The sequence below is a fragment of the Tiliqua scincoides genome, chromosome 14 (genome assembly GCF_035046505.1).
Source record: "Tiliqua scincoides isolate rTilSci1 chromosome 14, rTilSci1.hap2, whole genome shotgun sequence".
Taxonomy (NCBI): Eukaryota; Metazoa; Chordata; class Lepidosauria; order Squamata; family Scincidae; genus Tiliqua; species Tiliqua scincoides.
The window spans coordinates 8,331,148-8,353,663 of record NC_089834.1 but is presented as its reverse complement, the minus strand read 5'-3'; the positions used below and the strand labels follow the sequence as shown (position 1 = coordinate 8,353,663).

General features: G+C 44.4%; 1 protein-coding gene across 2 annotated transcripts in view; it reads left to right on the top strand.

Annotated features, from left to right (window-relative positions):
* The first annotated feature begins 1,037 nt into the window (after positions 1-1,037).
* MAPK1 (mitogen-activated protein kinase 1) overlaps positions 1,038-22,516 on the top strand; it is a 36,240-nt gene continuing 14,761 nt past the window's right edge. For both annotated transcript variants that reach the window (XM_066609539.1, XM_066609537.1), the window contains exons 1-5: positions 1,038-1,311; positions 12,939-13,121; positions 14,788-14,977; positions 15,576-15,692; positions 22,054-22,168. In XM_066609539.1, the coding sequence (XP_066465636.1) occupies positions 1,172-1,311; positions 12,939-13,121; positions 14,788-14,977; positions 15,576-15,692; positions 22,054-22,168 (745 nt within the window). In that variant the 5' untranslated portion in view covers positions 1,038-1,171. The remainder of the gene's footprint in view (positions 1,312-12,938; positions 13,122-14,787; positions 14,978-15,575; positions 15,693-22,053; positions 22,169-22,516) is intronic.

The following is a 22,516-nucleotide window of genomic DNA, read 5'->3' as shown; positions in this document are numbered from 1 at the left end:
CAGCAGTTCTCAAACTTTTAGCAGCAGGACCCACTTTCTAGAATGAGAATGTCAGGACTCACTGGAAGTGACACCATCAAGCAGGAAAATTTTTTAACAATCCTAGGCTGCAATCCTACTCACACCCAGGAGTAAGTTCCACTGACTATCATTGTTAAAAGAATATACCTAGTAGCCTGTTCAAAGCACAGATCTGTAACATTTCCCCAAATGCAGTCACATCCCATGGTGACATCAATAATCTATTTAAAATATTGAAATAAATGGGGACCTACCTGAAATTGGCTCATGACCCATCTAGTGGGTCCTGACCCACAGTATGAGAAACACTGCTGTACACACTTTTCCTGGTAGTAAACACTGCTAGACACAGTGAGACTTACTTCTGAGTAGACACACCTAGGATTGAGCTCTAAGCCTTTGCTGGTAAGGAAATTCAGGCCCATTGAACATCACTCCTGAGTTAGAGCCCCATCCTGTGCATGTTTCCTTTGGAGTAAACCCCATTCTAGTCAATGGGGCTTACTCCCAGGTAAATGTGGCTAGGATTACCAGCCTGTGCAGCTCTACTCAGAAGTAAGCCTCATTATAGTCAATGGGGCTTACTCCCAGGTAAGTGTGGCACGTCTGCATAAAGGCAGAAGCCCCCAGGCGCCCCGCACCAGCCAGCAATCTAAACACCAGGAGCCATTCAAATAGGCGCAGCAGCAAGCAAGCAGCCAACCACGTGACCCAACACTCCTCCTCCCGCTGCGGCGCGTCTCTGAAGCTACCGCAGTCTTCCGCAAAAGGCCACGCCCTTCCCTCTCCCAGCCCCGCCCACCTCCCCTCTCCCCGCATGCAGGCCACGCCCCCGAGATAATCCACACAGGCCAAGCCCCCGAAGAGAAATGGAACGAAGGAGCGGTGGGCGGGGCGGAATCCGCGTTGGCCACGCCCACCGCACTACCTCCCTCGTTCTCGCAGGAGAAGCCCCGCCCCCTCCCGCAAGCCCCGCCCCCCGTTGCCGTCGCTCGCGCGAGCGGGGAAGCCCCGCCCCTTTCTCCTCAGAGGCCGTTGGCGGCGGAGGGGACGAGGTGAGCGGCGGAGGCTGAGGCGGTGGGTCGCGTCCCTCCTTCCCCCACGGTTGGGGGCAGCGAGGGCGGAGTCTCCCCTTCCCTCCGAGCGCAACATGGCAGCGGTGTCGGGGACCGCGGGCGCCCCGGCCAACCCGGTGGGCGCCCCGGAGCTGGTGCGCGGGCAGGCCTTCGACGTGGGGCCGCGCTACGCCAACCTCTCCTACATCGGCGAGGGCGCCTACGGCATGGTCTGGTAAGGCCTCCCCACCCCCTGCCACCTCCCCTGCCCCACTCTGCCCTTCCCCCTCCCCACGCCCTGCCCCCTCCCTTGCCTTACCACCCCTGCTCTGCTCTCTCCCCCTGCCCTCCCCTCTCCTCTGCTTCTCCCTCCCCCTGCCCTCCGCCCTCTCCTCTACCCCCTGCCCTGCCTGCCTCCTCTCCCTTGCCCCTACTCTGCCCTCCCCCTCCCTTGCCCCATCCCGCCCTCATACCCCTCCTCACCCCTTCCCATCCTTCCCCCTTCCTCATCTCTATTCCTCTGCTCTGTCCTCACCCACTACCCCTTACCCTGGCCTCCTACCTTGCCCCTACCCCCCTGCCCTGTCCCGCCCCTACCTCCCTGCCTTCTTCCTTCTCCCCCCTCCCTTTCCTATGGTTCAGTGTACACGCATGCCCTGGAGCATGTCTGCATGCGCACCCTTGGAGCTGCTCTCTGGGAGGCAGCAGCAGCAGCCATCACGCAGTGTTGCTGGGCCCTACTCCCAAGGAAGCCTGCCTCACATGGGGTTGGGAAGCTCTCCTGCAGCACCCCTCAGCCTCAGGACCAATATCCCAGTGGGGCCGCAAAGCCTCCTTGCACACCCCATTTAATTAACCAGGGTTGTGGGCTCCTTGCAACTTACAGTCCTCCTGTATGTTCCATTTTGGGTTCCACCATGCAGCCTCCAGTGAAGCACATACAGGATTTCAGTGTGCAGGTCAGGATGTGGTAGTGCAGTGTTCTTCAGCCTCAGGATTGGTGCCCCAGGGGGCTGCAAAGCCTCCTTGCTTATACCCTCCCCAGGAGGCGAAGGACAGGCAGTTGTACCAATTGGGAAATGCCCACTGAAATAGAGCAGGGGTGGGTTTGATAGAGATAGTCTAGGACAGTTTTTTTTCAGCTTTGGGGTCAGGTCACAAAGCTTCAGTTGTGGGGTGGCAACAACTTATAGGAATGGAAAAGGTTGAAGACCCCTGGACTAGAGCACCACCAGGTCAAGGGGAGGCATCTGGTGCACCCCTTCAGGTCTCAGGAGATGGTGTCCCAGTCCTGCTCAGGTTCACAGCAATTGTGCTAAGATTGCTTTCATTAGTGCCAGCCTTCATGGAAACTTTTTCTGTTCTCTCTAGTAAGAATATTTGGTTACAGTGAACAGTGCTGGGAGGGGAAGTGGATGGCAATGGGACAGGGGTGGGCAGATAGGGTCCTGCAAAGGGTGGTGAGATCAACAGTGGGGTCTCCAGTCTCAGACTTTATTTATATATTGGGGCAGTGGCATGAAAAATGTTGATGGCCACTGCTCTTCTGCATGTGTATGCTCTTATGCAGATTCGTAGCCACAAGCACACGCTTTACCTTGTCTCCAAAGCAGCTCTCCATGAACGTGTGTTTTTCTTAGAAGTGTTTGTCTGTGTATGCCTGCATGCTTATAAGTTATTGAAGCCCATCTTATGCAGGCTTTGGGGAGATAGCAGCTTGTGGTGTTTTTGGTTTGGTGTGTCTGCGTGCATGTACGCTTTTGAACCCACATTACGCAGGAAGTTGAGCCCCACAGATTGCATTGATTACTGTCTTTCCTCAAAGCAGCTCACATTAAAGTGCTGGGCTCTGTGTCCAAGTTACCCTTTATAAGATCAAGTTCAAACCAAAACGCACATGGTGATGTGTAGTTATTCTGAGTTCTGCTTCCAAGAAAGCCTGCATAACATGGAGTTTAAGAGCCTGCATGGAAATAGATACATTCCAAACCAAAAACTTGCACATTTTGAGTTGTTTTGGGCGACAGCAATAGCACTGCAATATGCTGGACTTTATTTCCCAGTAAACCTGCATAAGGTGGGTTTTGAAAACCTGTATGCAGACACACATGCATATCCCAAACCAAAAAACACTTTCAATTAAACCTGTAGGAGATCAAACAGAGAAACCCATGTGCAGACTGTGAAGAAGATTCATTTCTTTTTTACCTGCTTTTCAGACAGAAATCCAGACCTAAAATGCACACATTGAGCTGCTTTGGGAGGCAGCAATCATAATGTAATATGCTGGGCTTTACTTTCAAGTAAATCTGGATAGGATCAGGCTGAGAAATCTGTATGCACTCTTGGAGGAACATCTGATAATTTTGATTTTTGGACAAGCTGCCATTTAGAACCTGTTGTGAGCTGCTTTGAGAGACAGCAGTCACAATACAGTACACTGAATGCCAATACCAAGCACTGGGCTATATTGCCAAGCTAAGTATGCCTAGGATCTGGCTGAAAAATATGCACACTGCAACACACTTATTTTTAACCTACTTTTCAGGCAAACACATCACCCCCCCCCAAAGCAGCACACAGTAATTGAAATGTCACACAGCAAATGCTGATGGCCAGCACTTTATATAAGCATTTCTTGCAGAGCTTTTCTTCTAAGCAAGTTATAGATGAAAAGCTGCAAGTCCTGCATGTGCGTTGACCTCAGAGTAAGACCAATTTTTTGTGACCTGCTCCTCACTTGCTTCTTTTTCTTTGCCTCTTATCTTTTAAAGGCTTGTGCTGCACACAAATATGTTATTGCAGCCTCAAATGAAACACTTTTTACTAACTCCAAAGCTTGCATAGTGCCTGTCTACCAGCATTGGTGTATTGCATTGCAGTGAACTTCTTTAGGAGACAATGTGGGGGCTTTTTGTTTGAAAAGCGTGTGAGCATGTGAAAAATGGGTCTTATTCAGAGGTGAGCATGCATGTTTGATTTGCAACCTCTCAGCTCAATCCTATACAGTACATGTTTATTTGGAAAGAAGCCCTGCTGAGTTCAGTGAGAAGTGAGTGTGTGTGAGGATTGCAGCTTTGGCACATGCCTTAGTAATGCTTCTTGGCATCCTTCTGCGAGTGCCTTCTGTACTCTGATAGGGTAGCAGGAGTTTAAAATGCTGTACAGGGCTGGATTTTTTGTTACTACTCCCCCACCAGTGATTTAACAAAATGCTTTCTGCATGAAATGGTGACACTATTTGTGTTTTTGTTTTTGACGCTGAGTACAGAACAACTCAGGCCACAGGGTAAATATAAAGTGCTAAAACAGAACTTCGCTAATAACCATGTTGCTTTTTAGACTCTAGAACCAAAGGGGATGTGAGTTAATGAATATGTTTAGCTTGATTGATGTTGAGTATGTAGTATGAGAGCTTCATTGGGGGGTCTCGGAAGGATAATGGGAAACCATTTGAACCCTCATTGCAGAAATGAGTTCAGGGTGAAAGCAACAAATCAGACATCATCTCTCTCCTGCATTTTACTTACACATGGGACACCCATTATTTATTTTTCTGCTCGCTCGTGCCTCCTCCCCTTTCCTTACTGCCTGTTTGTCATGGGTATGCTGCAATTAGTGAAAAAGGGTGAAGGAGAAAGATCAAGATTGTCTGATTAGATTTCATTAAACGCTGGTAATAAGTTATCACTGCTTGATTGTTATGATGATAGAAGGAAAGCAAAAGGATGATAAAGATTGGAAGGAAATGGTCGGATATCACCAAACATCACATTGATGGCAGGGATCCACAAATCTTGGCCTGACTCTTATTAGCGGCCTGTACGTGTTGTTACTCCTTCCTTCCTCTCCCCGAGTTGGGGAGAGAGGCAGGGCACTTGGGGGAGAGGCAAGGGTTTCTCTCATTTTCATAAGGTTTAGAAAGAATAAAAGAGCTTCTGCTATTCTTGATTTACTCCAGCCACCATCCATCCCAGTGGAACAGGATGCATGCTGATGACTGTGATGGAAAGATCAGATAACTAATTGCCTCAGACCCTGGGGCTGTTCAAAAGTCAGATAACTGTTAATTGCCCTGCAAAGAGCTGAGCTCCTGAAGCTTGTAAGATATCTGCTAATTGCCCTTAAAACAGCTAAGCTCCTGCAGTTTGCAAGCTTGTGTAAATATAGGGAGATAAATGTTTGAGCCTCTTTTTTCTGGTGTTCCCCCCCCCCCCAAGTCTGTCAATGACAGGTAGCAGGGGGCAGGTGAAGGCTGGGTCACATAACTAAGCCCCTCGAGCCTTGAAGCTGTTCATTAGAGTTTTTTTGCAAATAAATAAAGTATTACTTATAAATAAATAAAACCGTTTTTTTCTATATCACCCTTTTTAAAGCCTCGCAAAGCTAGGTGAATCCCAATAGAGTGCCATTTTAAAAAGTGGATCCCGGCACTAAATGATTTGAGAACCTCTACTATAACCAATTTGCACTCACTGCTAATGGTGATTAGCTTATTGGACCATTAATAACTGGTAGTTGGCTTATGGCTTAAAGCTAGTTAGTTTAGTGTACCTGTGGAAATACAAGTAAGTTAACTATAGCAAAAAGGTGGATGTTGGCCATTCTTAAGTCACTTGTCTTCCACTTAATACCTGCTTTCCATTACCAGTGTGCTTAATTATTGCCATGCCAATATGGTCTGATATACATGCTATATAGAGCTCTTGTATTGTAGATACTTGGGGTAGGTTGTGATTGTGAAATGTGTCCATAAAACTAGCATGTATCATATGAAGATAGGTTATGATGGAAGGAGCTAAGACATGCCTGGAAAAAGGAAGACTCAGACGTAAAGAATCATGTAGACAAGATTGCACTTCAGGCTGTTTTTAAAATCAGCAGATTTGAATAAATCTCCTGTCTGTTTGAACTGTGTGTGCTAAAGTACCAGTAAATGTGTGCACACAACCCAGATATGGTTAATGGTGTAACCAGTGAAGTAATTGGGGCCCATATGTCAGGTCCCATAGACATTAATGCAACTTGAACACACATTACTTGAGTTGGTGGGTGATCTTGGGGGCTGCTAGAGAACATAATGGACTATAGTTGGACAGAGGTAAAATCTTGTCAACTGGTAGAGGTGCGTGAGACATGGGTAACCTCTGCCATATAACTTGTGCTGCTCCCCTCAAGACAGCCTCTGCCGCCCCAGTTAAACCATTTCTGCCCAACATTGCATATGTGCAACAGGAACTAAATGTGTACACCTGTGGGCTGGGCAAAAATTTGTTAATTTGCAGGGCTTATTGGCCATTTACTGATCAATGACTTTGGGAAGGACCACATTCATGCAGACAGTCAGCTCAGTAGCATTGTTCTGGGGTTACTAGCCAGCAAGAACTTTACGTGGTGGTGTATTTGCAGTGTAGTTCGTGTGTGTGTGTTGTGCATGAAACTGCTGCTTTGTACAGCTTGGTTGCTAAACAAGAGAACAATGGAAGCAGCTCTGACAGTCTTGCGGGAAGTATTTAGCAAGACTTGCATGTATCCCTCTTAAGAGTGAATCCAGAGTACTCTTTGGACCGGCAAGAGACTTGTGCTGGCCCAGGAATGTTGCAAACGTGCTGTAAGACACGTCTGCAATAACTTGGGAGTTGGCGGAGCCGATGTGAGGATGCGTACCAGCCTGTGGGGGCCAAATCCAGCCTCTGTGCCACTCTGGAAAGGTGAGTTTGTGCCGGCCTGGAGAGGCCAGCGTGAGGGGGTTGGGAGATTGGACAGACTGCTGGATGGGCCAGGCTTGGGGTGTGGGTCGAACCAGCTTCTGACACTTAGGCTGGATCCTAACCCCCTCCCAAGCAACCTTGCCTTACACCAGTCTGCTCAGATCTGATCTAGTGATTTAGCTGGTGCAGATCTGAGTAGCTAAATTGAGGTGGCTGGGTATTATTTGGGGCAAGGGGACATAAGTCCCCTTACTCTGAGTTCCATTGGAGCCACCTCAAATAGGCAACAGGCGTGCCTGTTCCAGTGTAGGTTAGGATTGGTCTGTTAGTTTCCCAGGTACATGCAGATATGCCAGTCCATAGCAGAGCATCTCCCCTTCTGGTAATGTTTGCCTGCTGTCTCGCTCTTGGCTTTTCAGATAGTGCTTTGGCCAGCACAAATGGAAGCGAAGGCATAGCCACTGAGCCCTGTAGTCCTCACAAATTTAGAATCGGGACCCACTTTTTAGAAAAAGAATCTTGTCGGGACCCACTGGAAGTGATGTCATGACCGGAAGTGACATCATCAAGCAGGAAAATTTTTAACAATCCTAGGCTGCAATCTTACCTACACTTACCCAGGAGTAAGTCCTATTTACTATCATTGTTAAAAGCATATACATAGTATTCTGTTAAAAGTACAGGTCTGTAACATTTCCCCAAATGCAGTCACATACCAGGGTAGCATCAAGTCTAATACATTAAAAATAAAATATTGAAACAAATGGGGACTCACCTGAAATTGGCTTGTGTCCCACCTAGTGGCTTCCGTCCTACAGTTTGAGAAACACTGCTATAGTCTTGGCGACATGGAATAAGCAATCCCATCACAACATATATTAAGGGGCACTATCATTAACTTCTTAAGAGTTAAAAGTTAGAAAACCTGCCTATGTAAACTGCCTTGGATTAAACTCAGAGGAGAAATCCAGTGACAAGAAAGGCGGTATATAAATACTGGTATTATTATTTTTAAAAAATGCATCTAGTGTCAAGTGCCTCTGAGCCAGACCTTTTATGGTCTTTTTCTCCTCTTTGTGGCCAATCAACTACTGTGCCATTCTGATCCACTTGACTGTTGGCAACCTTCAGTCTCGAAAGACTATGGTATCGCGTTCTGAATGGTGGTTCTGGAACAGCGTCTAGTGTGGCTGAAAAGGCCAATTCGGGAGTGACAATCCCTTCCACACTGGGAGCAAGTGTAGTCTGTCCCTGGTTTGTCTCCCTTGCTATGGGCCTTCCTTCTTTGCCTCAGTCTGTTGGCCAAGTGTCTCTTCAAACTGGGAAAGGCCATGCTGCACAGCCTGCCTCTAAGCGGGCTGCTCAGAGGCCAGGGTTTTCCACTTGTTGAAGTCCACTCCTAAGGCCTTCAGATCCCACTTGCAGATGTCCTTGTATTGCAGCTGTGGTCTACCTGTAGGGCGCTTTCCTTGCACGAGTTCTCCATAGAGGAGATCCTTTGGGATCCGCTAGGTGCCCCTTGACTTTTGCTATTCTAAAGCAATTCTAAAACAAGCCACCTTACTTCTGAGAATAAAATTGATGCTGTTTGTCCCACATCCTGTCCCTCTGCCTAATCAGGGTAGATAACTTGAATAATTTGTTTAAATAATCTACATAAGCAAATTTACAACTTCCTAATTTGCGTCTTTCCTGATCAAGTATGCTTACCAATTGTTATAATAATGAAAACTAGCCATTAAACCTTGGTTTGGCACTATTTTTTTAAACTTTCTAGTTCAGTTCCAGTTTAGACCATCTCCCCAGAAGTAAACCTTATTGAGTTCAATAGGACTTATTCACACATAAGTGTGTTTAGGATTGTAGCTGTAATCTTTTTAATTTGGTAATGCAGATAGATTTGATTACAATGTATGATTGATCACAGTATTTTGATGTGATGTAATATGCTGTACTGTATCTTTATGGTCATATACAGTATGAGTATGTGATTATACATACTTATACAGTAGAGCTCTGTGATTAGGAACATGACTACGTCAGTAAATTCTTACCTTGGCTTGGTCAAGTTTCATAAATGGAAAAATAAACATAATACCTACACTCTCTTGTTAACACTCTTTCTGTTGGTTACGGAAATGGTTTTTCTAAGATGGCAGAAAGTGATTATCAGTTTCTTAAAGGAAGGAGGAAGATAATCTCCATGTCAACTCTGTCAAAGAAGAAAGCAAAATGCAACTGTAGCAGACAGTGAAAGGATGGTATATAGCCTTCTATCCACTCAGGCTATGTTATATGTTTATTACTATCTCCAAATAATTCCCTAGATCAGTGTACATCCCAAGATTTAAATAAACCTAAATATCAGTTGAAATTTTATTTGGGGAAGGCGTTTAAAAATTGGTAACAGGAGAGATGTAGCTAGGCCAATGGTTCCCAAACTGGTAGGTCACAATCCACCAGGCCAGTGGTTCTCACACCTTTAGCTCTGGGACCCACTTTTTAGAATGAGAATCTGTCAGGACCCACCAGAAGTGGCATTATCAAGCAGGAAAATTTTTAACAATCCTAGACTGCAATCCTACCCACACTTACCCAGATTAAGTCCCATTTACTGTCATTGTTAAAAGAATATACATAGTAGCTTGCTAAAAGTACAGGTCTGTAACATTTCCCCAAATGCAGCCACACACCATGGTAGCATCGTCTCTAATCTATAAAAATAAAATATTGAAATGAATGGGGACCCACCTGAAATTGGCTTGCGACCCACCTAGTGGGTCCCAACCTGCAGTTTGAGTTGCACCAGGGAACCGAAAAAGGGCCATTCCCCTTTAAGAAAGGCCCAGAAATTGTCAGCGATGATAGCGCTGCGGCCGGGCAGGGAGGGTTTTTTTTACTTACCTGGGGATCACTAAGGCTCTCTGGAGGGTCTGGGGAGCCTGTGACCCCCCTCTGCAGCCCTCCCGGCGTCTTCAAAATGTAGGGAAAAAAGGGGGAACCCACTTCTGCTTGTTTGTCCCCAAACAGGCATCAAAATGTAGAGAAAAGGGGGAACTCCCTGTTTGGGGACAAACAAGCAGAAGTGGGTTCCCCCTTTTTTCCCTACATTTTGAAGACGCCGGGAGGGCTGCAGAGGGGGGTCACAGGCTCCCCAGACCCTCCAGAGAGCCTTAGTGATCCCCAGGTAAGTAAAAAAAACCCTCCCTGCCCGGCCGCAGCGCTATCATAGTGATTGCATTGCTGCCCTCACCCCCACGCAAAGACTTACACGGTTTCCAAAGTGTGAGTGGGATTTAAATTGGCAACATCCATGTATTTAAGATACTTTTCTAAATAAATGTGTGTACTAATTGATTTGGGTAACTACAACACTGATTTCAAACTGAATAGAGCCTTTGTTCAATCTCAAAGTCTGCACTGTTTTCTTTTTATTAATATTAATAATAATAACTTAATTTCTTGTTGGCAACCTTCATTCTCGAAAGACTATGGTATCGCGCGATACTGGTGTTCTAAAAAAAAGCACTGGAATACTCAGGATCATGTCCAGCTGCATTCGAACACTTGTATGAACTGAACAGTAAATAGTCTACGCTATTTATGACTGAATAGTAAATTGTTGGCAGGGTCCTAGGGTTGTATCCTAAGCTCAGTTAGTGATAACTAACTAAATTTAGAATATTAACCATAAATACTTAAGGGTGTGATTCTGAGCCAGTTGCAGCGGTCAGCATAAGTAAGGAGTAAAAGTCACTCAGAAGCACCAGTGGATGACGTATGTATCATATGATGACTGGCCAAGAAGTTTTCCCTCAAATATCTTGCCTTGCAAAGAAAAGCAGACTTTTCATAAGAGAATAATAAATTTAGGTTTAAGAGATGGTGGGTTGCATTCAAAGCATTGTGCTCGCAGAAGCAATGCAGCTGGAAGCCATGTTCTCCCGCACAAAAAACGACTACTGAAGAGTATGGATCCTCAGGAGCAGTGTGCTAGGGGCTGTAGAAGAATTGATTCAAACCATTTCCCCCTTCTTCTGCAGCCCCCTGCTGTGCACTGTGCCATGGCAGTGGAGAAGGTGGCTTTTAACAGCATTGCTTCCATGATTCTGTGACCTTTTGATAGGATAGGTAGAAACTGCTGCTGTAAATGTAACCATCGTCTACTGCAGTGTTTCTCAAACTGTGGATCGGGACCCACTAGATGGGTCGCAAGCCAATTTCAGGTGGGTCCCCATTTATGGCAGTATTTTATTTTTAATATATTCGACTTGATGCTACCATGGTATGTGACTACATTTGGGGAAATGTTACAGACCTGTACTTTTAACAAGCTACTATGTATAATCTTTTAAAAATGATAGTCAGTGGGATTTACTCCTGGGTAAGTGTGGGTAGAATTGCAGCCTAGGATTGTTAAAAAATTTTCCTGCTTGATGATGTCACTTCCGATCATGACATCACTTCCAGTGGGTCCTAACAGATTCTCATTCTAAAAAGTGGGTCCCGGTGTTAAATGTGTGAGAACCACTGGTCTACTGTACTGCTTTATACAAAATGGAAATATTTGTAGCTGAAGGCTTTTCATTCCATCAGATAGGAAAGACTGAACTTAGCTCTTACCCCAGATTTGGATGAATGTGGGTTTCTTCCAGAGATGTGTTAGCCTGTGGCCAGCTACCTCAAGACCCTGAAAAAAACAAAAGGGATAGGTTCCCAAGAGAGCAGAGAGTACTACTTTAAGCAGTCTCATTCATGGGAATCCAGACATGTGGACTTGAGATGCTATGGTAATAAGGCTGCAATCCTAACCACACTTTCCAGAGGGTAAGCCCCATTGAACAAAATAGGACTTACTTCTGAGAAGATCTGGTTAGGTTCTAAGTGTGGCACAGTCCAAAAGGAAAGCTGTTAAGCTGATGCTTCCTTGAGCCTTCTGCTCTCCTGATGATGATGACGACGATGCAATATAGTAGCAGCAAGTGTTGCAAAGATGCACTGTTGGCAGACACAACTCTTTATTGAATAAGGAAAGCATAGCTCATGCCAGCAGCATACCCTGGAAATCATTTAGTGGATACGAGATAAGGGCTGATACAAAGAGGTGCCTACACGTGACTGAAAAAATATCGGTGGAAAACATTGTCCTATTAGATATATCAGTGGCATATTGTCTGAGCTGGAAAAGTAGTAACACAGTTATCATGTGGTTTGAGCTTTTTGTAGTGTATGGTGTCCCTTTTTGAGAATTTTGTTTAAAATTTTCTTAGAACATGTGACGTATTGCTCAAAACTTAACCAGACTAAACATCTACTGCTTGGAAGATTCTTCCAAGTCTTTCCTCATGAACCCTAGGGTCTTCGTATGACAAGGTGTTCCCTCTAATTTCTAGGGCTCAGAGCTGGAAATCATCTTGGTTACTCTTGTGACAGTTGCGTCACTAAACTGTAGCTGGTGTCTCTTGAGAATGAGTCAAACCCCTTGCCACCTGCCCTTCCTAGCTGGTGATAACCAGTGGTGAGAGACTGGCTGAATTGGAGTGTAGGATTGTTCACACTGTTTTTGGTGTGTCGGCAGCGTGTCGAATCTTCATGATTCCACTAAGACTTGGGGAGTTAATAATAAATAGGGAACAGGGATTTTGACCCTTCTGAATTTGTATTAATCTTCTCAAAATGCAACCATACAAAACACTTTGTTTCTTGTCTGTGAATAGCCTTGGAAATGTTGTTTAAATGCAAAAAGGATTTGTGTTTCTAAACACAAAACATGTGTTTAACAAATGGTATTTAAAAGTCTAATTCCTAAGGTTGATATATTAAATTATACACACATAGTTGACCCAGTCCATGTTCTTGGAGCCATCATATCAATTGCCCAACTTATTTAGTTGAAATATTTATTATGACTACAAGCTCTTCCAACAGTGGTGATAATTATTAAGAATACTTACATACCATTTTTCAACAAAAATGTTCACTTAAACACAGTTCTTCATTGTCCACATGATTTCAGCTACTCCACTACAGTTCTACCTGAAGTAGTAGACAAATGATCAGAACTCTGGAACCAGGGGAATTGCTATTGTGTCTTATCCAGCTTCTTGCACCAAATCTCTCTCATATATTTATTTTTATAATTCCTTTTCAGTTCTGCCTATGACAATGTTAACAAGGTTCGGGTGGCTATAAAGAAAATCAGCCCTTTTGAACACCAGACATACTGCCAGAGAACTCTGAGAGAGATTAAAATCCTGTTGCGCTTCAAGCACGAAAATATAATTGGTATCAATGACATTATCAGAACTCCAACAATTGAACAAATGAAAGATGTGTATCCTTTAAAGATATGTTCCCATACATCACCCTTTCAAAGCCCCAGCCTTTTAAAGAAGGACAGTGATAACCCCATATTGTGCATAGGATGGGACTTTAGCTGATCAGCTTGGCCAAGACCAACATGGTGAGCTTGTAGCCTGGATGTGATTCTAACTGTAGACTCTGATTGGTAATGGAGTCTCTTGGCAGCAGTGCTATACTGGCTGTCAGTCCCCTTCTGCTCCCCTTGTTTCAGCTTTCTCTTTTGTGTTGAACGAATGCTTACCATTTATGTTGGTGCTGACCTATTTTCAGTCATTTAAAACTTGGTTCCTGTGATCTTGCTGGTAACTGGGCTTGTGTTTTGCCTGCTGTAAATGTTATTCAAAAACACCTTCTAAATTTAGGTGAATTTTGAGGTTTAGTGGCATAGTAGTGTTAAAAAGTGGTTAGTCTTGGGTAACCTTCCACAAGTAACTTCCTTCTACATCTAATATTACATAGGAAAAGTTTCTACATCACCCTTTGTGATGCAGGGACTGGGGAGTCAGTTTGAGGATGGTCTGATGGACTCAGGCAGAGCACCTGCTTTGCATGCAGGTTCCATTTGGAGACAGCTGTTTGAAACCCTGGAATGCCACTGCCAGTCAGTGTTGACAGTACAGGTCCAACTTTGTTATACACGGATTTGACTCAACACAAATAGCCACTGCAAATGAGAAGGAATGTGCTGATCCCTGGAGAAGGGGAAAAATGCACCGCTTTAAAATGCTCTTCTTACTTTTGTAGAGATTTTTATCTCAGCATGATGAGAAGGGTCCTTTAAATTAAAGGAAAACAGTCCTTTACAATAGTTAGAGAGAGGTCAACCAGCTGACAATCCATCAGTCATTCTCTCTCCAAGTGACCCTTCCCTTTCCCCTGAACACCCCTGGAGAGAGACTGATCTTTGGATGGTCTTAATGACTCTATCTTAACATCACAAAGGTCAGCAAGGCTGTTTTTAAATCACTTGAGCAAAGAGACTTTTAAATTGATTTACTATAGTGCGGTTTTTGCCATCCACATGAGTTCTGGGAACCCTCATGAAAAATGAGACTCAACCTGTACTGAGCTATATGGACCAGTGGTCTGACTCAGAAGGTGCCCTCCATCTTTCTCAGTCTTCCTCTACCTTTGGGTGGTGATAGAAAACTACTTTTTCCCTAGTTCACGCAGTTAAAAGGGTGGTGGGCGCCAGTCATTAACCATTGGTTGAAGTGTTTGCTTCTGGTGAGTAAGATAAGATTACAACCTATGTCTTAATGAACACCAAGGGGTTATTTCTGAGTAAGGTGAATAACACCATTTTCAAACCTTGCCATTGGACCTGCCTTCTCTTCCCCCCTATGATTTAGAATTCTGATATTTAAAGGTGCCTTAGGAATTCTCAGAGAGACTGGCTGTTTAGTAAACTGTGCAAATTTGCTGCCTTCAAATCCTGATTAGTCCCTGTATCAGGAAAATAATATGATCTTGATTTGACTAGGCCTAGTAGAGTGGTCACTACACCATTTTGTAATTACCAGTATGTTTGTAATTCCTTTTGCATTGCAGAAGTGAACTCTTAACTTGGGAGTGTAGCAGTTTGTTCCAGTTTCTAGAGCAGAATTCTGGTTTGCTTGCCTTAATTTGACTTACAGATACATTGTGCAAGATCTCATGGAGACAGACCTTTACAAGCTCTTAAAGACTCAACATCTCAGCAATGACCACATCTGTTACTTCCTGTACCAGATCCTGAGAGGTTTAAAATATATACATTCAGCCAATGTGCTGCATAGGGACCTCAAACCTTCCAACTTGCTACTAAACACCACTTGTGATCTCAAGGTTAGTATCTTTTGTGACCTCAGTCAGTACCTTTTTTTATAAGTTAAAACAATCTTCCTTAACCACAGAATGAGGAAGTTTTTTTCCAATAGAAAGGCATGCATAATATGTATCATAAGAGTTAGTTGACATAGCCAACTGTGTGTGTACTCTACACTAGCAAAACAAAATACCAAAAAAATATTATGTGCCAAAAAAGACCTCAACCTATGCCAATTGAGCAGATCATGCTGTAGTGCAGGATGTAGAGCTGTATGCAATGGTGAGGAGGCAAAGGTCATTTCTCAATAGTAGTATTTGGCAAGTGAATTTTTTAGCAACAACAAAATGTTTGTTTAAGATGGATGACTTGCTTACTTTAAAAAAAGCTATTTTTATTGGTTAAGCTGTTGTTCTCATTTCCTTAATACTCAAAATGGGGCCTGTAAATGCTCCTGCTTGTTGTGGAGCAAACAATCAAGTAGATTGGATTTTAAAGTCTAGACAGCAACTGTGTAAAATTTATACTGTATCTTGGAAGTCCGAGAGGGGCAATGCAACGGTTGAACAAGAGAAATAGCTGCTTCTGCTGTAATACTTTTGTTTTGTTTAATATTAGATCTGTGACTTTGGATTGGCTCGCGTTGCAGATCCAGATCATGATCACACTGGGTTCCTGACAGAATACGTAGCTACACGTTGGTATAGAGCACCTGAAATCATGTTAAATTCTAAGGTGAGAGCTGTATGTGCCTGTGGTGTTCCAAACATTTCCTTTGTTATATGTATTTCACTAGACTGCCGTTAGGATCCAATACAGCAAGGGTGCCCAAAGTTTTAACTGACAGGGTCACACCACTTAGTCTTGCTTTTATGGTGGGGTGGAGCATGTCAATTTTAGGAGAGAATACATACATAATACATAACTAAGCATTTTCACAGTAGGAGAAAGCTACTTGTAGCTGTGGAGCTTTTTGCTCTTGCTCTTTCAGTGAGAGTAGCCCAGGTCAGTGATTGCTTCATCCAGCAGGAGGCAGACAGTGCATGGTAGTGGGCGGAAGTGGGAAAAGAAGAAAGAATGCGGAATTCTCTTGATCATGCACTCCTTTGTTTTCTCCATACTTTTCATTCATCCTTTTAGCTATCCTTGCACCCAAATGCTGCTTTCCCCCCTTTATACTACTCTTCATCATCTTCCTACAAATTATTTGCTTCCCCCTTTCTTCTCTTCCTTGTGTATAATCCTTTCAACGTTGCTTTTCCTAAACCTTACTTGCTGGCCCCCTTTTGTTTTTCATTTGATTCAAGGACACAACCTCTTTTGGTGGTGAGAGTTCTGGAAGATAGGTAGTACCAAGAAGATTCACTGTGACCAACCTTCAGAGTGTTTTTCCCTCATGACTCAGTCAGCAACCACCCATTGGAGGTGCAGCTCTCAAGTCAGAGGCTATAGTTTTCAGAAAGCTTGAGCCGTAGCCCCTCTCTATTAAGCACTGCCTCAATATAAAGAAGTGAGAAGGGACTATGCCTGGAAGATAAGTTGCTATTTCTGGCCAGGTCTCCCACCTTTTTCTCTCTCAAGTCCAACTTTAAGAAAATCTTGATTTATCCCAAGTGTTATGTGCCTCAGTAAAAACAAAAATGTGCCTCTCAGTGTAATTCACATCTAATAATTGACATGGTGGAGCTTGTAAGAGCAGTTGAAAGACTTGAACTTCTTGGTTTGTTTGTGGAAATATCATAGGTCATCAACACAATGTAAATAATCAATGAATCTTTCACAAAAGGTTTGTTGATCATTTACTTTGTGTATAGATGACCAGTGATAATCTTTGCATTCCAGTTAACATGTAGTATCTTAGTTGACTTGTAAGCATAGTCTGCCAGGTACACACAGCTGGCTTTGGAGAGGAGATGGTGTAACTATGTAAGGTGGTAGTTCTAGGATTCCTGGTTTCTCCTTCCTGCCTGTGCAGGACAGCCTAGACAACTGCAGTGAAATGTTTTTGGACACAAATGTCCAAAGCAAATACTATAGGAGTGCTAAAGTCCCTACTGTTGAGCTTAAACTAATGAAGGATGATCCCAAAGTGCAAACAGGATGTGGTTCTTCTCTGGCCGCTCAATGCATCACCACATTCTCAACAGTTGGAGAATTTTCCCAACATTAGTATTGCAAGCAGGAAAAACAACAATTTTTGGTGAGGACTGGTGCTGCAGGATTTAGGCATCTTCTTGAACACGATTTTGTAGAATTTGTTTAGCAGAGTGCTTTTCAGAGATATCCTGCCCGACATGATTGTCATGCAGTAGACACACAAACTTCAGCCCTCTGCCTGTTACCAAAAGAGCTGGTGGAGGGGGTTATTAATTTATATTTCTCTTTAAAGGCACAGGAGGACCAGTCCTTAACTTTGAGAGAGAGAGCATACAGCCAAAATTAAATACACAGCTGTATTTGATAGAAGAGCTGTGGATAACAGATCAGTGTAATCCAGAGAATTTCCCCTCCTTTAAAGAAGAGACAGGGAACTTCAATTCGGTTATCACCATTTTATTATGAAAGAATAAAAAATTAAAGTACTGTATACAAAAAACACCCTTTTCACCTAAAAAAATTAAGAGATATTGATATGCAGTAACCAATATGTAGTTCCTAGCCATGGATGATGAACGTGTGTAATGAAAGAGTATTTAGTACATTTCAAGGAATGAGAAGGGTGACTTTTAGGGAAGGGATCCTGACATCCTTTCACAACAATCCCTAAAGCTAAAGATAGTGAGAGGGAAAGAAGTTCTGTCTTGAACTCCCAGATACGCTTCCAGAAAATGTCCCAAATTTGTGTAGTGATGGAATGGCGGAAGAAGTCTAGAATTCTAACCTGAATGGAGATTTTCTGACAACTGGATTTGGAAGTTTTCCCATCAGTTTATTGCTACATAAAGAACTCCTTCAAATAACTTCTGAGCGAGCAGAAGAAACAAATGAGGCTGCTACCACTCTCTGTGTGGGCAGGTTAATTCAAAACGATCATGCTGCACATTTGTGAAGCCTTCCTGATGTGGGGCTGATAGAAACGATCCTTTCTCTCCAGATGGGATGAATCTGTTAAGAGAATTACACCTTCTCAATTAACTTAAGTCGAGTTGGTCTTGCATACTGTAGCATTGCTGTATTCAGCACAGAGTGTGGGAGAAATGTATAATTAAGCGCAATTTTCCTGCAGCTCTTTTCGCTCCCCCCTACATCTCATCTCACTCTGCTGGGTAGATTACCTCCTCCTTGTCACCGCAGAGACATTAGGATAGATGAGAAAGCTGGCAGAGCCGACTCCTCAGTCTTATAGCATCCAACTCTTCTATACATCTTCCTCACTCAAAACTGGCACTTTCTTTGGAAAGAACTTTGAGGATATGAGTCTTAAAGGGCTTAGTAAATTTACTTAGTGGGGTTACCAAATGTTCTAATTGCACTGCCCTAGGACCTGGTTTTCTCATTAATTTAAGCCCAAGTGGGTGGTATAGTTTCTCTCCAAAGTTCAGGTCTGCCGTTGATACATTCCAGGAAGTTAAGGGAATCCGCAGATACACTCATTTACAGCCGCTTCCAGTTTGACAAGCAAATCAGGAGTGGCCTTCTGAGGCTTCCAGTGGGCCTTCTAAAGCCCATTGAAGCCTCCGCAGTCCTTAGAAGGCCTCCTGGAGACTTCAGAAAGTCACTTCTTATTTGTCAAGCACACTGGAAGTTACTTTCACCTGGCAGCCATGGAATCCGGTGTGAGTCAAATCTGTGGATGCTAGATCCGGGATTACACTATACACCCTAATGCATTAATGCTGCAAGAAGTTTGCAGGTCTTCGGCAGGACTATATTACTTTACCATTCCTGATTTGCAGACACTTTATAGACACTGGCAGATTTAAAAGCGTTGGGGGGAGGGGATAATTCTTGCAGCTAACTCCAGTTTCCAGGTGACAGAACCTTATAAGATGCTAATGTATCTGTTCCTTAAGCCTTTTCTGCCCAATGTTGCATATACAGAACAGGGATCAAATATGTACACCTATGGGCTGGGCAGAAGTGGGTTAAGATATGGGTCTTTAGGTACAATATATGCATCTAGTAAGAGCCAGACTGAGTTTTTTGAGCAGCTTTTCCTGACACTAGAGGCATTTAGGTCTAGGGAGGTCGGGTGTTTTTCATCTGGTGCTGGAAAATTCTTTGGATAGGACCTCAGAATCTGGTGTTTGGAGGATTGCATTTGTATTGGCAACCTTCAGTCTCGAAAGACTATGGTATCGCGCTCTGAAAGGTGGTTCTGGCACAGCGTCTAGTGTGGCTGAAAAGGCCAATCCAGGAGAGACAATCCCTTCCACACCGGGAGCAAGTGCAGTCTGTCCCTGGTCTGTCTCCCTGGCTATGGGTCTTCCTTCTTTGCCTCTTTGCCTCAGACTGCTGGCAAAGTGTCTCTTCAGACTGGGAAAGGCCATGCTGCACAGCCTGCCTCCAAGCGGGCCGCTCAGAGGCCAGGGTTTCCCACCTGTTGAGGTCCATCCCTAAGGCCTTCAGATCCCTCTTGCAGATGTCCTTGTATCGCAGCTGTGGTCTACCTGTAGGGCGCTTTCCTTGCATGAGTTTTCCATAGAGGAGATCCTTTGGGATCCGGCCATCATCCATTCTCACGACATGACCGAGCCAATGCAGGCGTCTCTGTTTCAGCAGAGTGTTTCAGTTCGTGGCCCACTTGCTTAGGTCAGTTCGGCATTGGGAAGATGAATGAGAATGGCCAATGCCTGCTAGAGTTTTGCTGTCATCATGGTCTCTGTGTCAGCAATACGTTCTTCAACACGAAGCCCCAACATAGAGTCTCTTGGAGACACCCAAGATCAAAGCACTGGCACCAGCTCGACCTGATTCTCACCAGACGCTCCAGCCTTCCCAGCACCAAGATCACACGCAGCTATCAGAGTGCTGCCTGTGACACTGACCACTCCCTGGTGTGCAGCAGAGTGAGACTGCAAACAAAGCGACAGTATCACACGAAAAAGGAAGGAAGACCTCGCATTGATACCAGCAAGACCCGGGATCAGAGAAAAGTGGAGGAATTTGCACGAGCACTTGAGGAATCTCTTCCAGGCCCGGTCGATGCAAATGCATCCAACAGATGGGAACATTTCAAGAATGCCGTTTACAACACCGCCTTGTCCATATTTGGCAAGAAGACCAACAAGATGGCAGACTGGTTTGAAGCCCACTCTGAGGAGTTGACACCAGTCATTGAGGAAAAGAGGAGAGCTCAAGCAGCACACAAGGCCTGTCCCAGTGAGTGCAACCTGCTGGTCCTCCGAGCTGCTCGCAGCAAAGTCCAGCAGACTGCCAGGAGATGTGCTAACGACTACTGGCTTCAGCTGTGCTCCCAGATACAGGTAGCAGCTGACACAGGCAACATCAAGGGGATGTATGACGGTATCAAGCAGGCCCTAGGTCCAACACAGAAGAAAATTGCCCCTCTGAAGTCTGCCACAGGCGAGGTCATCCAGGATCGGGCGCAGCAGATGGAACGCTGGGTGCAGCACTACTCTGAGCTATATTCCAGAGAAAATGTAGTCACCGAAGAAGCGCTGAACAACATTGAGTGCCTGCCTTTGCTGGAGGAGCTTGACAGTGAACCAACCCTAGAAGAAGTTCACGTGGCCCTGGACTCCCTTGCCTTTGGCAAGGCACTCGGAAAAGACAGCATCCCTGCTGAAGTCCTAAAGTGCTGCAAAGAGATCATCGCTACTGAGCTGCATGAAATCCTCTGTCTCCGCTGGAGAGAAGGTGAAGTACCTCAAGACATGAGGGATGCAAACATCACGCTGGAGGATTGCAACACATACCTGAATAGCTATATCCATTCAACAAAGATGAGAAACTCCTGGTGTTTTTTTTTTTAATGTGGAAATACAAAAGATCATAAGCTTTGGGGGGACCATCATTCCCTGGTAAGATGGTGGAAACTTTCTCATTGGTGATGACAAAAGAATGAAAAGCTAACCTATGTTCAAGGAAATTAAATGGCATTTTCTTGTCAGAGGAAGGGAAAAAGACGCATAGTGTTAAAGAAAAGGAATCCCTGATGTCATAGCTAACTTTATGAGATGCGCTGAAATCAGTAACCACGAGTCTTTTCATCATGGCTGTCGCTACAAGGTGGGGGAGGGGAGAAAAAAAAGATAAAAAGGTTCGGAGCAGAAACATTTAAAAAGAAAACTCAATGTTTCCAACAGTGGCTCTCACGCTCCCAGGGAGTTTGCGGGGACAGGTGGAAAGCAGCAGCGTGATCCCCAGGATTGTGCCACTGCTAGGGCTGATGGAGGGAGTTCACTTACCAGTCCCTGCTCCGCCCTTCCCACGCCTCTGTAGCAGTAAGAAAAAAATTTGGAAACACTTCCAGTTTTTAGTCGCTGCCTTCCCCCCTTCCCCTCAAAGAGCCAGAGCCAGGGCTTCTCAGGCTGGTGGGTCGCAACCCACCAGTTTGAGAAGCACTGGTTTACAAGAAGCTACCATCTGCTTAACATCGTTGGGGGGTGAATAAAGCTGAAAGGGCCTTCTTGTGTATCAGCAAACTGATCATTGGTATCGACATATTAAAGTTTTAACTTAATACAGGCAATGGTATCGCATCAAAATAAAAATTTCAAGGTATTTTTGCAGCTTATTTTTCCAAACTCTGAATCTGAGCAATCTCAAGATTTGTGTAGACAACCTGTTCCTAAACTGAACATAAGCCATAGCTAGATAAACTTAGAACCAGAAAAAGGAAAGGAGCAAGTTTCACGCCCCCTCCTTGTTCCTTCTCCTTTTGTCTCACGTTTTTACCGGTGTGAGTCCATGGGCAGTGACCTGTGTATCTCATTTCTACATAGCACCTGGCACATACGAGATGCTTTATACATAATAGATGGTTTGCCTATAATAACAGATGATTCTCAAGTGCTAGAACTGAAATCTTGTGTTTCCAAATTGCCATATCTTAGAACTGCTAAACATTCATGCATTAAACTAGGTAGCAGATCAGTTCTGCAAGTGACTTTTTCTTCCCTTTTGACTGCAGGGTTATACCAAATCTATTGATATCTGGTCTGTAGGCTGTATTTTGGCAGAGATGCTGTCAAACAGACCCATCTTTCCTGGAAAACACTATCTTGATCAACTGAACCATATTCTTGGTAAGATTCCTGTGACTGAAGTAGGCAAGTAACTGCTTTTTGCTAATTGATCATCTTGATTTCCAGCATGCTGATACAGATGGTGGTGATAGCTGTGGCCCTCTATTATACACATTCATCAATACCAGAGTACACCTTACCTTTCCCAAGTTCTGTTCCTGGCCTCTCAAGGTAGGGCTTAAAAAGCCTATCTGAAACCCCAGAGACCTACTGCCTGTCAGTATAGGTGGGCAACCTGCAGCCCATCAGGGTTCTGTGTGTGACCTGCGAGGCATTTTGTTTATAATTGTCCATGATCAGAATTGCCAGATTTGCCCATGGTGTATATGGTCAGTGCACATGGCCAGT